The sequence below is a fragment of the Apodemus sylvaticus genome, chromosome 21 (genome assembly GCF_947179515.1).
Source record: "Apodemus sylvaticus chromosome 21, mApoSyl1.1, whole genome shotgun sequence".
Taxonomy (NCBI): Eukaryota; Metazoa; Chordata; class Mammalia; order Rodentia; family Muridae; genus Apodemus; species Apodemus sylvaticus.
Window position 1 is genome coordinate 4,783,077 of NC_067492.1, and position 15,483 is coordinate 4,798,559.

General features: G+C 54.1%; 1 protein-coding gene across 1 annotated transcript; it reads left to right on the forward strand.

The window, feature by feature from the left end:
* Positions 1 to 7,405: 7,405 nt before the first annotated feature.
* Positions 7,406 to 12,412, forward strand: Agt (angiotensinogen; the record flags this gene model as incomplete). The annotated part of the gene is made up of 4 exons (XM_052167290.1): positions 7,406 to 8,228; positions 9,503 to 9,770; positions 11,293 to 11,437; positions 12,069 to 12,412. Coding segments are annotated over 4 exons (1,428 nt in total), but the record flags the coding sequence as incomplete, so codon positions are not given.
* Positions 12,413 to 15,483: the final 3,071 nt, after the last annotated feature.

A 15,483-nucleotide genomic window follows, 5' to 3' on the forward strand; every position in this document is an offset into this window, starting at 1 on the left:
TACACAGACAGCCTGGCCCAAGAGCCCACCTCTCTGACTTGCCAGTACAGGGGTACGTGCTCCAGGGGGAGTAAATGAACCTATTATCTGCGATAACTGGGCTGGGGTGATGACCAGCCGGTAAAGGCGGCCACAGAGGAGGCTCGTGCTCAGACAGCCTTAGTTTCAAGGGCTCTCCATGCTCAGTCGAGCGTGGTTACCCATCAGGCTTGTCCCTGGCTTCCTCGCACTGGACAATCGGCTGGAGCTGCTCCAGCACTCACTTTGCCTGTGCTGGCTGGTTTCTTATGAGACCCACAGGAGCAGCCAGCTACTGAGGTATACGGGGAGAGAGGCAGAATGGCTGACGGTTCAGGACCTATCAGATGGAAAGCACATCTTCACTCAGGCTGTGTTCATCAGCTTGGGAGTTCTACAGAACCCAGGGCAAAGGGTCTTTACGGAGGCTCCCCCGCGCACGGCACTGGAGACCTCCTTACCATCACCGGCCAGCTCCGTCTCCATCCTTCTCTCTTTGCAGAGGGCTGAGGCTGAAAGTCCCTTTGGATCGCATGGGCAGACTCTCTGGTCACTGGTCCTATCCTGAGCTGACCTTGAGACTTTCATCTATGGGGCATCTCACAGAGGACAAAGAGATGTTCAGTGAATTGAAGAATCCGGTCTTCTCGGGTCAGAAACTGAGAGGAAAGATCTTTCTATCGCTAGACTTAGGAACTCTACTCTTGTGTCCTTAGCCCTGATGAACCCCGAAGCTCCTCAGGGAAATGTGTGCACCACTGGCTTTCCTGAGCCCCTCCTCCCTGCACACCCCTGGAGCTGCTGGCATCCTCTCCTTTGAGTCCTGAGTGCAGAGCATCATGGCTGCAGCAGCCTCGCCTCCTACAACTGGCCTCCCACTGAGATCTTCTGGTAGTTTTGTTTTTATTAGATATTCGCTGTATTTACATTTCAAATGTTATCCCCTGTCTTAGTCAGGGTTTCTATTCCTGCACAAACATCATGACCAAGAAGCAAGTTGGGGAGGAAACGGTTTATTCAGCTCACACTTCCACACTGCTGTTCATCACCAAAGGAAGTCAGGACTGGAACTCCAGCAGGTCAGGAAGCAGGAGCTGATGCAGAGGCCATGGAGGGATGTTTCTTACTGGCTTGCTTCCCCTGGCTTGCTCAGCTTGCTTTCTGATAGAACCCAAGACCACCAGCCCAGAGATGGCACCACCCACAAGGGGCCCTCCCCCCTTGATCACTAATTGAGAAAATGCCCCATAGTTGGATCTCATGGAGGCACTTCCCCAACTGAAACTCCTTTTTGTGTGTTAACTCCAGCCTGTGTCAAGTTGACACATAAAACCAGCCAATACATCCCCTTTCCTCATTACCCCTCCGAAAACCCCCTACCTCATCTCCCCTCCTCCTGCTTACAAACACCCCCTCCCACTTCCCTGACCTGGCATTCCCCTACACTGAGACATCGATCCTTCACAGGACCAATGGCCTCTCCTCTCACTGATGTCTGAAAAGGCCATCCTCTGCTACATATGCAGCTGGAGCCCAGGGTCCCTCCATGTGTACTCTTTGGTTGGTGGTTTAGCCCTGGGGGCTCTGGGGGTATTGGTTGGTTCATATTGTTTTATATCAGTGCCCAGAGAAGGTCGCTTTCCAGAGCCCAGCTCAGACACTAACTCCTGCATGGTGCATCTGTCTTCTAAGCCAGGGATTGCTCTGCCCATTCTCCCTTTCCGCCTTCACTTTCCCGTGCCCCTTTAGGGTGAAGGTGGGTTGTGCCTGTGTCTACTCCATGGCCAAGAGATTGCTTGAAGTTCTGGATGCAAGCTAGTGGCCACCCATGGTGCACTGCATGGGGTGGGGAGACTGCCTGCCAGGCCTGCTCCTGCTGTCTTCTCAGCTCCCACCCTTCCTTGGTGTCCACCTGTCTCATCCCCTCCACCTTCATGACCAGTCTCCACTCTCAAGGGCAGCGCTACAAAACCTCCAGCTTCCAAAACAGCCGCTTTCCACCCTGAAAACCCAGAACGCTTTGTTTCAAGATGGCTGCACCACAGTTGGAATTTAATCAGATGTGCTAGAAGTTTCCAGAAGGTGCTTCCTACTGGTGATGTGTAACCACAGCCCACTGGAAGCCCCTGTGCAGAACAGGCAACCGACGTAATTACAATCGTTCAAGGTTGCCCAACCTGAGAGCAGCCGATGACGTGAGGTTCATCTCCTGCAGGTGGGCCCCTTCCTGGCATGTCCCAAGAGGCTTACGAATGCATCACGAGGGGCTTATGTCCCAAGCCCTGCAATGGCTGGCTTCAGGCTGTCACAACCAAGCCGGTCCTGTGACTGTGGTCCCGGCTCCACACTGGGGTAAATGTGTAACTCAACTCCAGCCCATTTTGCATGAAGCTCATCTGCCACTCGGGCTTCCGGGAAGGGGCCCAGAGGAACATCACCCTGGCTTTGCTCCATTTTGGCCAAGCCTGGATTCCCATGGTCCTCCGACCTGGGTCCTCCCCCAGCCTCTGTACTGAGTAGCCTGGGAGTAGATCCATCTCCACCCCTCGAGTATAAAGAAGCCTGCTTGGCTCGCTGGGGCATAGCTGTGGTTGTCGAGGCTGGAGCTGAAGGTAAGCGGAGACCTCTTGGTTCCTTTCTGGTCCTTCACAGGATCTGGCTGGGCAGGAGTTGAGCTGTGGGTGGGAAGAGGAGGCAGGGGCTGGGCAGAGATACTGGAAAGGACGAAATGGCATTTGTTCTGGAGTGAGGAACCAGAAGTCTGTGGTAGCAGGTGCTTCAGGAGACCTGACCACTGACTGCTTCTCCTCTCCCGAAAGACTAGATGTCCAGGTATGCTGTCCCCTACTGGTAACCACTCTGGGAGCACTGGGAATTGCTTGTCTTTCGTTAGGGGATAGCCAGGACTTCTGCTTCGTGTGAGTCCGGATGAGTCCTCAAAGGCAGAGGGGCTTTCATAGAATCAGCGCTAGGGTGGCCAAGTCCACTGGATCTATTCCAGCTTGAAGGGAGAACAAGGCTTCATTGTTCAGACTGCAAGCAGCAAGGAGGGACAAGTCCCGCGGTCATCTCAAGTAATATCTGTATCCGCACTCAATGCGACAGGCTTCCTCACGGTCCTAAGGTTCTCTAGGGCTGGGGATAAGTTAGGAGCACCCAGTAACATGGAAGTACTTTGATAACAGCAAGTTAAGCAAAAAGGTAGAGTGTGTGTGTGTGTGTGTGTGCATGTGTGTGTTTATGTGTGTATATGTGGTATCTCTGTGTGTGCATATTATTTATTTATTTATTTATTTATTTATTTATTTTTGTTTTTCAAGACATAGTTTTTCTCTTGTAGCCTTTGCTGTCCTAGAACTCACTCTGTAGAGCATGCTGACCTCAGAGATCTGCCTCCTGAGTGTTGGGATTAAAGGCTTCTTTTTTTTTTTGGAGATAGGGTCTTACTGTGCAGCTCTGGTTATCCTGGAACTCACAAAATTCTGTCTGCCTCTGCCTCTTGATTATATCACTATGCCCAGCCCAAGATATATGTGTATTTATATGAATGTGGCCTATGTGTGTATGTGTTTGTATGTATGTGTGTATATGTGAAGTGTGTGTGTGGGAGCATGGAGACACAGGAGCCATGAACACAGGTGGATACCAGAGGAGGACCCCTCAGTCCCTTGAGGCAGGGCCCCTTACTGATGCCAGGGCTAGGCTAGCCTGGCAGCCATGAAGCCCTGGAGATGATCCTGTCTTCCTCCTCCACATCTCTGGAGTTACAGGACTATGTGGGTGTGACTGGTTTTTCACAGGGAGCCATGGGACAAGAATCCAGATTTTCATATTTGTGCAACAAAGCACTCTTACGTGCCTCAGGCTCCTCAGTTCCTTATTTCTTTCAAGAGGCAGTGTGCGTGTGTCTAGATGCCACTCATGGAATCAAGTGTCAGGTCTGAGCCCCAGCTGTGTGACCTGGTGTAGGTCACAAGACTTGTCTGTTCCTCTACAAACGGCACTGATGACTCTACCCCACGGCTGCCCCAGGATGAGCTCAGGAAAGTGGGCTAACCTGTGGCACTCAGGTCCCTGTGGGACGCAGACCAGTGGGGCACATAGTAAATACACTGCTACAGGGTACGGGGTGCTTCTGGGGGCTGCTAGGTACGGACGGGGAAGGTGAGGGAGGGATGACAGGACAGGCAACATGGCCCTGAGGAGCCACAAGATAGGGACACAGAGAAGCGGCTGGTTGTGAGGGAAAGGAAGGGCAAGAGATCTCTGTTTTCCTGCTGCAGTCTCACTTAGGGGGAACCTGACTGGCAGCAGTTTACAGCTGAGAGTAAATCGTCACTAGTGCCTAAGGACGGTGGTGACGCGCTTCCTGGGACAGAGGCCACTCACAGGAACAGCGATATGGGAAGCATTGCATCCACCTCCACGGCTCACACTCCCTGCCGCATGGGCCCCTGAGGCAGGTGCTGACCCTGCCGTGCCTTGGTTTATAAAGCACAAGTGGGCAGGATACCATCGCTCCTCTGCATAGGAAGGTCCAGTGGGTACAGCAGAGTTCTCTACTCTGCCTTTCCAAACCACTGAACTTTCTTTGGGAATGATGGGTGGAGCCAGGATGAAGTACTAGACGGTCAGAAGCCAAAGGTCCTCTGACCAGTGGGACGACCAGGGCAGAGCAGAGTGCCCTGCCTGTCTGGGGAAGATCTCCTATGTGTAGCCCAGGCAATCACCATGACCTGGGGTGTGAGGGGCCAGGGTGACCTCAGAGCTTTGCAACACCACAGTGACATTCTGAGATCATTAACTTAGAAAGAGAAAGGTTTGTCTTGGCTCGTGGTGCTGGAGTCGCAGCTCAAATTCAGACAGACTTGTTCCTGGGGACCTGCTGGGGTGTCAGCTGTTGCTGGGGACCTGCTGGGGTGTCGGCCATCAGTGGCAACGGTGTTTGGCCAAACAAGCCGCTTCCATGCAGCTAGGAAACAAAGCCAACGAAGAAGGAAAGACATGGGTCCTGCATTCCCTCTTAATGGCCTACCCCCAGTGGCCTCGGGGCCCCCCACAAGGACCTACACCCTGAATATCCACAGCACCTTCAACGGAGTAATGTTGGGTGTTAAGATTTCCACATATGGACCTTGTGGGTGGTTTGTTGAGCACAATGTAAGGCGCAAGCTGTACCTGAGAAGGTGATGCAGTGGGAAGGAAGGGTCAAGGTGACCTCCAGTCGGGGTTGAGGTGCCAAGGCCCAGCAGTGGTGGCCACGGTGGGGTGAGTGGTAGGAAAACCCATGTCAGGCTGGTTCTTCTATAGGAGCAAACACACATGGTCCACAGAGTCAGAACTGAAGGGAGCTAGAACTCACCTCCGCACAGGACTCTTACTCCTCAGGGGAGTAAGAGGTAGGTTTTACAGAGTCAGCTCAGGAGCCTTCCTCTGAGAGCCCAGGCTAATTCTATGTACTGTGTACGGTAGCTGAGGCTGGAGCTGAGGTTCAAGGGGAAAGGCTATCCAGCTCAGTGGGCCCCTCATCCCCTGGTCCATGACTGGCCAGAGTCCCAAGCCCTTCAATTCCTGGCCTACCATAGACCAGTGAAGCCAACCTTGGGTGAGCAGGCTGGGCAGGCAGGCCAGTTATGGAGTCTTCTTTAGCCACTGTGTGGGATCCAGCCTGCCTGGAGCATATGACAGGAATGAAGGACCTGGGTGTGGGCAAGTCTTTTGGCTCCCAATTCTGGCTGCAGGCTAGAATTTCATGGACACTAAAATCACTCCTAGGGCACCCCCACACCCATGTGGGCACAAGGGCTCCACAAAGGCCAGTGGGAGGTCCTTATGTCCTTCCCTGGGGATGAACTCATAGGGTTTGTCACTTGCATGCCTGGTTCTACCAGGACTGTGCCACAGCCTGGTGCGATAACAACAAGACCTCCAGAAACCCAAAGCAAGCCATGATCAGAGCCAAGTTCTCCTGAGGCTGCTTTCTGCCTTTGGCTTGCAGATGCCCTCCTCTCCCTGTTACACTAATAGATTTCTCTGTTCCTATGTCCTGATAGCCTCATGTGTGTGTACATGTGTACATGCACATGTGTGCATGTGTACATGTGTGTATATGTGTGCATGTATACATGTGTGTATATGTGTGCATACATATATATGTATATGTATGTGTGTAGATGTGTATATATGTGTGTGCATGTGCATGTGATCGTGTGTGCATGTGTAGGTGTGTATCTGTGTATGCATGCACAAGCATATTCACATGTATATAGAGATTGGATGACAATGTTCTGTGTCATGTCAAAATGGCGTTCATCTCCTTTGAGACAGGGTCTCTGATTGGCTTAGAGCTCACCTGTTAGGCTAGATTAATTTGACAGAGAACCCAAGGGAGTCAAACCCCAGGAATCTGCCTGTGTCCAGTGCCTGAGCACGGAGGTTACATGTGTATGTTACTGCACCTAGTGTTTTTACATGTGTTCTGGGGATCTCAAGCTTGCAATAGCAGCACGTCACCAAGTGACCTGCAGCCAGGGCGACTTATTGGCCCTCGTCTTAACATAAAAAGTCAAAAGAGGGCTAGAGGCGTAGCTCATTGGCAGAATGCTTTCTGAGCATGTTGTGGGAGCCTGGGTTGACCCTAGCCCCCTTAGAAACTACAAGTGGTGGGGTGTGCCTGTGATGCGGAGGCGGAGGCAGGAGGCTCAGAACTTCCAAGCCATCCTAACCTATACATAGTGAGTTCAAAAGCAGCTGGGGCTGCATGAAACCTTGTCTGGGTGGGCTGTAATGGTACAACACATACCTAGCGACTCCAGAAGCCCTGTATCCCACCCCCAAACGGTGACACGCCAGGGTCCTGTGGGTGGGAACGTGAGCATGTAGAGCTGGAGCAACTCAGTGGTGTGCTTTCCACACGGATCATCCTGGGTTCCCATGACTCTCCGACTGCGCTCCTCCTGACCGGCCCCCACCGTAGGTGCCTCCTTCTCCTGAGCCCTCTACAGCAGCCGAGCTTTTGGCCTTGAGTGTGTTATTAGGTACATAGCAAACAAAAGCAGAAGCAAGGGTGGATGGAGGCAGCAGCAAACATCTTGTCAGGCTCTCAAGATCCCCAGCAGAGACAATTGTACGAGCATGCTTGCACACTCTGGAATAGTGGGGGGGGGGGGGTAGGGGTGGTTGGGGCGAGTCAGCCCTACTTCCAAAGTCAGTAGCTCAGAGAGTGGGAATAGCACATGGCTGTCTAGTCATAGGATGTCCATTATAGCCACTGGGAATACTAGGGCAACTAAAGGTTTGGTTTCAGGGCTCCAAATAACCACTTGTCACTCTCACAAAATGTTATTCCAGGGCACACAGAGGCAAGCACACCGATCAGAGATGACTCCCCACCGGGGCAGGCCTGAAGGCCACCCTCTTCTGCATCCTGACCTGGGTCAGCCTGACGGCTGGAGACCGCGTGTACATCCACCCCTTCTATCTCCTCTACTACAGCAAGAGCACCTGCGCCCAGCTGGAGAACCCCGACGTGGAGACAGTCCCAGAGCCAACCTTTGAGCCTGTGCCCATTCAGGCCAAGACCTCCCCTGTGGATGAGAAGACCCTGCGCGACCAGCTCGTGCTGGCCACTGAGAAGCTAGAGCCTGAGGAGCGGCAGCGGGCTGCCCAGGTCGCGATGATCGCCAACTTCATGGGCTTCCGCATGTACAAGGTGCTGAGTGAGGCAGGAGGCGGGGCCAGGGGCGCCATCCTCTCCCCACCGGCTCTCTTTGGCACACTGGTCTCTTTCTACCTTGGATCTTTGGATCCCACAGCCAGCCAGCTGCAGGCGCTGCTGGGAGTCCCTGTGAAGGAGGGAGACTGCACCTCCCGACTGGATGGACACAAGGTCCTTGCTGCCCTGCAGGCCGTTCAGGGCTTGCTGGTCACCCAGGGTGCGGGCAGCAGCCAGACACCCCTGCTACTGTCCACCGTGGTGGGCCTGTTCACTGCCCCAGGCCTGCGCCTCAAGCAACCATTCGTCCAGAGCCTGGCTCCCTTTGCCCCTGCCGTCTTCCCACGCTCTCTGGACTTATCCACCGACCCAGCTCTTGCCACTGGGAAAATCAACAGGTTCGTGCAGGCCGTGACCGGGTGGAAGATGAACTTGCCCCTGGAGGGGGTCAGCGCACACAGCACCCTCCTTTTCAACACCTACATTCACTTCCAAGGTGAGGCAAGCGCTTGACTCGCCGGCTCTGGCTTGGACCAGAGGTGGCACCGGGTTTCCATGGCATTCCCATGGTTCATGGGTGAGATGGACAGAGGTGACAGGCTTCTGCCTCTCTTACTGGTGAAGCTCTGGAGGCTAAAAAAGCAAACCTGGCCCAAGATGGCTCTGCCTCCTTACCCAACTGCCCTTCTGGGCTGGGTCATGCCCCTGAGACACAGGAACCCCCAGCTTACCTGCTCACATGGGAGCCGCCCACATGGCCCCGCCCAGGAAGCTGCTCATGCATTCGATGAACTCCTCCTTGTAAGACTGGGCAGGGCTCTCTGAGGGGCAGGAGATCCTGACCCTCCAGGTTTCTGATTAAACACCAGCAAGTGCGGAGGACCCCCACCCCAAGGGCAGCACTGCAGGGAGCGGCACTGCAGGGAGGTAGAAGGGAGTGGGTTGGAGCAGGTGGAGAAGGCCAGGCTGCCCAGGGTTGCTGGGAATTGAGTGCTGCTCTAAAAACATCTACTTTTTTTGGCGGGTGGGGTGTACATGTGTGGTGTGTGCGTGTGCATGCCCTATACACCTATGCATAGAGGAACAGCTTGGTTGTCTTCTATTATTTTTCTCCTTGTTTGTTTGTTTCTTTGAGACAGCGTTTCTTATTTATTTATTTATTTATTTATTTATTTATTTATTTATTTATTTATTTATTTATTTGAGACAGCATTTCTTACCAAACCTGGGGCTTGCCATTTCTACTAGACTGGCCAGTGGCCCTTCTATCTCCCCATCCCCAGTGCTGGCAGTATGGACCTGCACAGCCATGTCTGGCTGTTACAAGGGACTGGGGCCCTAGGTTCAGGTCATCAGGGCCATGGAGCAAGGAGTCATCCATGGAGCCTTCTCTCCAGATCGTAATGTCTCCAGATCGTAATGTCTACTTTTAAAAAGTGAGTTTGCAAACCAGAACCGGTCTGGGTTGAGCTTGCCCTGTCAGGGAGGAGCAGACCAGGTCCCTCAGGTGTCAGATGTGAGACCTCGGGCTCCACACTGTCACGGGCTGTGTCTTCTGCTGCTCTTGGGGTCTCTGTGGGGAACTCGAGAGGCTGCAGTTTGCAAAAAGTGGCAGAGAGCTCCGGAGGGTGCAGTCTCCAGGACAGTGCTGATGAGGAAGCTGAAGGAGGAGCCAGGGTGGAGTCCCGGCCCCGCCTCCCCACCTCCCCACCTCCCGCCTCTCCGCCTCCCCACCCCCGTTGAGCTCTCCTTTGGCTTTCCTGCTTTCAGGAAAGATGAGAGGCTTCTCCCAGCTTGCTGGACTCCATGAATTCTGGGTGGACAATAGCAGCTCCGTGTCTGTGCCCATGCTCTCGGGCACTGGCGACTTCCAGCACTGGAGTGACGCCCAGAACAACTTCTCCATGACGCGCGTGCCCCTGGGTGAGAGCGCCGCCCTGCTGCTGATCCAGCCCCACTGCATCTCAGATCTCGACCGGGTGGAGGCACTCGTCTTCCAGCACGATCTCCTGACCCGGATAAAGAACCCGCCTCCTCGGTAGGAAGTGTGCGGGGACCCTTAGGGCGTAGAGTTGCATGAGTGTCATCTGCTGCACGCTCACACATCAGCCTGTCAAGGTCTGTCCACGTAAACAGCACGTCCCGTTACCGCTCCCTTCCCCCACCCTGCCATTGCGGGCAGTGTGCTTGTGGGTATGGCTTGTTATCTGTGAGGCTACGATACTCCCTTCCTCCACAGGGAGGCAGTGAGCCAGCTGGGGCTGTTTTAGGGTTACTATTGCTGTAACGAAACACTGTGACCAAAAAGCAAGTTGGGAAGGAAAGGGTTTATTTGGTTTATACTTCCAGATCACTGTCCATCACTGAAGGAAGACAGGACAGGAACTCAACAGGGCAGGGACCTAGGGGCAGGAGCTGATGCAGAGGTCAGGGAGGGGTGCTGCTCACTGGCTTGCTCCTCCTGGCTTGCCCAGCCTGCTTTATTATAGAACCAGGGCAACCACCCCAGGGTGGTACCACCCACAACGGGCAGGGCCTGCCTCCATCAATCACTAATTTAGAAGATGCCCTACAGGCTTGCCTGGTCTTATGGAAGCATTTTTTTTAGTTGAGACTCTAGTGTGTGTCAAGTTACATAAAACTATCCAGCACAGGGGCCATTTTCTTATAAGCATTTTTGTTTTTTCCTTTTATAAGATTTATTTATTCATTTCATGTATGTGGTGGGTATATAGGTACACTGTTGATATCCTCAGACGCACCAGAAGAGGGCATCGGATCCCATTACAGATGGTTGTGAGCCACCATGTGGTTGCTGGGAATTGAACTCGGGACCTCTGGAAGAACAGTCAGTGCTCTTAACTGCTGAGCCATCTCTCAGTCCAGCATTTTGGTTTTTGGAGAGGGCCTAGAGTTTGTGGTAATTCCCCTGCCTCTGTGCCAGGATGATAGGGATGAGGCGCTCTGTCTGGCTAATAGCCTGATATTCAAAAGCACCTTTGGCTCCTCCAGGGAAGGTGCTCATGCACCAGGCTGAGGGCAGAGGGCAGAGAGCCGCCACGCCCTCCACAGTGGGTGCTCCAGACCCTCCTCCTGTTTCAGGAGGTTTTGTTGTGTTTATTTCTGAGAAGTTCTTGGGTGTGACAATATCCTGGATTGCATGAACCTTCCCGGGGAGACGCAAGCAAATATGTATTCACCCTGAACCGACTTCAGACCGGAGAATCAATCCCCTCCGAGTAGAATTCACTCATTCGGACCATTCACTGCGGTTACTTCACTGGGCAGCGTGGGTGACCACCCACGGAAGCAGAGTCCCTGCACAACCTGGAGGCAGCCCTACCAGTCTCCTTCCCCCAGCAATTATTTCCGGTTTATACAAACGCTGGGAGGAGCCTGAGAGTCTTGCCACATCTTTCTCCAGCTGTGCACCTCCTTCCCACAGGGACTGCTTCAACCCAGGATGTAGCTACACCACCCTGGTTGGCGGAGTGCTTTCTCGGTCTCTTCTGTCAGTGGCTGGGAGTTCCGGGGCCCCACTAAAGACATTATCTCCACAGGGCCATCCGCCTGACCCTGCCCCAGCTGGAAATCCGAGGATCCTACAACCTGCAGGACCTGCTGGCCCAGGCCAAGCTGTCTACCCTTTTGGGTGCTGAGGCAAATCTGGGCAAGATTGGTGACACCAACCCCCGAGTGGGAGAGGTGAGCGCTGCTCTGGAGGTGTCGCAGGGGAGGGAGGGTGGCCGTGTGGAGGAAGCTGTGCCCATGGCCGGCAGGGCAGGAGGGAAGGACAGGCCCAGTAGGCAATGCCAGTGCTGTCCAGCTCCCAGTGAGGTGGGGAACGGCGGTCTCCCTCAGCTCTCTCGGTGTCTCTAGTTCCAGAACCATCTGTGTTCCTGCTCAGTTCAGCCTTGCATCCTCCATGATGCTGTAGTGTATCTTAGGATGGGGGAATGGCCCGGTGACCTGATCTGCAGTTTCTGTGGGGAGCATCTCAAACAGTAGACAGAGAACTATGTAAAACGGAGGATGTGCCTGGATGCTGTTGGCATTGCCAAGGATTCTGGGAAACGGAGGGGAGTCACTGTAGAGGACATGATCCCACTGTGACATTTAGCCAAATATCAGAGAGTACCAAGATGGCGGGTGGAGATGAGGGTATGCTGAGCAGGGGCCTCTGTGGGATCTGGGTGTTGGGTGCCCAGTCCCCACTTAGAGGACAGGTGTGTCCACACCTCCTTCCGGCAGGCTGGACAGTGTCCCCACTCAGGGCAGTCGAGCCCAGTCCCTGGCCTGTAATCCCTCCTGAAGGAGAGATGTCTCTGCTTTGCAGGTTCTCAATGGCATCCTCCTTGAACTCAAAGCGGGAGAGGAAGAGCAGCCAACCGGGTCTGCCCAGCAGCCTGGCTCACCCGAAGCCCTGGATGTGACCCTGAACAGCCCCTTCCTGTTCGCCATCTATGAGCGGGACTCAGGCGCACTGCACTTTCTGGGCAGAGTGGATAACCCCCAGAGTGTGGTGTGAGGCCTTGGGTCTAGCCTTGGAAACAAGGCCAGCACGGAAGAGCCACCCTGGGCTAAGATCAGCGCTGTCGCCCCTGGTTTCCCAACACTCCTAGCAAGGCAGAGGCCGTCTCCTTGGGGACTGTGCTGACAGAATAAATGATGAGTAGCAGAGCTGGCCTCCTAGGCTGTGGGTTTGTTTGGCCACTGGGGTGAGAGCCAGGGGCTGGCACTCTGCACAGGCTGCCATTCTGGAAAAAATTTGGACCAAATGACTGTGAAACCAAAAAGCTTCCCCTTTTTATCTGAGAACAGAAATTGGGTTTTAACATTAAAATGCACGTTGTCCCCTTAGCTTGGCTTTGAAATTAGCTTACTGAGCGTGGGACCACGGCCTCCAGAGTCCTGCAGTGCCTTACGATTCCTTATCCCTGGCACCGTGGTTTGAAAACACATTCCTTACTTTGCTGAGAATTGTCTTTCAGTGATAAAACCACGGCATTAAGGGCAGGACAGACATGCCAGACATGCTTAGTTTAGATGACAGGCTGGAGCAATGTTCCCGAAGCTCTTGACAGGGAGGCCAGTGTGTGCCAGCTACATGGTGGAGGAGAGGCCGTCACCAAGTAGCACTGAGAGAGGACCTGGACGGAGGGGGCTTCCTTCGCTCCTCTACCTGTCCCCCCTTGAGATTAAACTCGCACTTTCCAGATCTGGGACTAAGTTGGAAGGAGCAAGACAGGCTGAGGTAGTGGCGTGTGCATGTGTGAGTGTGTGTGCCTGTGTGTGTGTGTGTGTGTATGTACACGCGTGCGCGAGCGTCTGCCTCCTCCGTGTACAAACTGGGAAGCAGGTGAGCGGTGTAGTGTTAGCCACGGGACAAGGCCAGAGAGTACCAGTAGGACCTATAGACAGTGGGAAATCCTGTGCTAAAACATGGGGTCACCTCTCTGGCATAAGCTGGAGTTTTGACTCTGCATGAGCACAGCCTAACCTCATAGTAGGGGTTGTTCTGAAGCTTGGAGTTGAGAGCACCGGGTCCTGTAAGGACAGGTGGAGCGCAGAGTGCGCTCCTGTGACCGAGGTCCACCCCGAGGCTCGGCTCTCCCACCCTAGTCCTGCTCCCTCCTGAACACTCCTCTCTGGCTTTCTGTTTCTTTTCTCTTCTTTCTTTCTTTTTTCTTCCTCTTCTTCCTCCTCCTCCTCCTTCTTCTTCCTCTTCCTCCTCCTCCTTCTTTTTTTTTTTTGGATTTGGTTTTTTCCAAGACAGGGTTTCTCTGTATAGCCCTGGCTGTTCTGGAACTCACTCTGTAGACCAACCTGGCCTCGAACTCAGAAATCTGCCTGCCTCTGCCTCCCAGAGTGCTGGGATTACAGGCGTGCGCCATGACTGCCCAGCCCTCTCTGGCTTTCAACACCACAATGGCACTTTACCCTGTGGGTGTGGCAATCCAGCTAGTCCATCCATGCCCTGCTTGTGCCAGGCAGCATAGTGGGTGACCTATGTACTGTGGTTAACTAGAAGCCAACTCCTCACTCTCCTTAGCCTATGGGCTTACAGGGATGCTACGAGCGGTCCAGGAGGAGGGGGAGTGAACTTCCCTTTGCTGTTTCAAAACTGCAGACAAAGCAAGGCAAGGGTCCAGGTAGTGTCTGAGTGGTGCGGGGAGTGTGGGGGTGGGGCACAAGACAGCTGGTCATTTCCAGTGAACACACACACACACACACACACACACACACACACTCACACACACACTGGGGGAGGGGAGCTGAGGCTGGTGCTCAGCTCATTTTCTTAGCCCATGGGCTGCTGCTGTCAACCCTGAAGATGGGCCCCCCACATCACTTAGCCCCACCTAGAAACACTGCCCCCCCCACCCCCCCAGGCATGCCCAGGGCCATGTTTCTTGGATGACTCTAAATTCCATCAGGCTGACATCCCAGGAGTCAGTAGGAGATCACAGTAGTGACCGGATATCCAGACTCTGTAAGGGACTGGTCCTGTACAGAGCAAACAGTAGGGCGAGTCCGTACTGGAGGCCACCGCCCCTGGAGTCTAGCAGCTAGGCTCCGTCATGAGTAGATCTGGTAGAGCTGGCTGCTCCCCACTCCTGTTAGAGGGCTTGAGCCCGGCCTGCGCTGTCCTGCTGATCTACCTGGTGTTGGTGCCCTGGTGGGACACAGCACAAGCTGAGCTCTGCCTTGTGACTGGGCTAGAAGCCAACCCAAGTCCTGCTCACACAGACCTGCGGTTCTCGGCATGGGCGGCTCCCCTGCCCCCCCCCCCACACCCCCTCCTCCCAGGCTTAGCCGACTCCATGGTCCTCCCAACAGAGAACAGCTTGAGCCACGGGCAGTAGTGAGGACCTGCAGGCCCCGGGGTGGGGGTGGGGGAGGCAGCAACACGCACTGATTTTGAACAACTGCCTCCACAGCAGAATTATTTCTTCACAATCAGCTGCCGTGTGTGTGGTCACTGAAATCGGCTTGAAAAGTGGCCGTGTGCCGGAGGGGATGGCGGGTGCAGGTCCCAGAGTGACGGCCTGGCCTCCTCCTTAAGGGTCTCATACCAGAAAGCAGGAAGCCGCATGGGAGATGGGTTTTTAGTGTGCATGTTGAAGCTGGGGAAGGAAATGTGTAACTTCAACTTTAAACCTGTCTGAATAAAAATGACTCACAGGAAAACCAAGGAAAAGTAAGAAGGGAGCTGTTTCGGGGAGCTAGACCCACGTCCGAGGCTGTTAGCTTTTGGCTGAACATCCTGCTCTCAAGGACAGAAACATGCTGGGGAGGCTAGGATGTGATGGTCTGGAGTCAGAGCCAACCAGGGAAGAGAGCAGGCCTCTAGGCCCAGTCCTGACTTGGCCCTCTCGCTGTGCACACACGCTGGCCATACCCTGCCTGGGCTTAAAGCCCACCTGCCAGCCACCTACCAGATGGGAAAGAGCAATGCCAGAGTTGGGCTGGGCACTGTGCTCTCTCCTTTCTGGGAGCAAGTGACAAGGCCACTGGACAAGCACCCGCAGGGCCCCGTGGGTATGAAACCATGTGTGTTCTAGACGCAGCCGTGACCTCTCATGACTATCAGCAACATAGCTCCTTGGTAGAGGCCTGCTCTACACACCTGAAGCAGCTAGCAGGAGATCTAGGGAGAGAGGATCCTTCCATCTGTGCCACAGGGAATGTGTCACTGAAGGCCACCATGATGAGGTCACTGGGATGGAATTCATAACTTACACGTACGC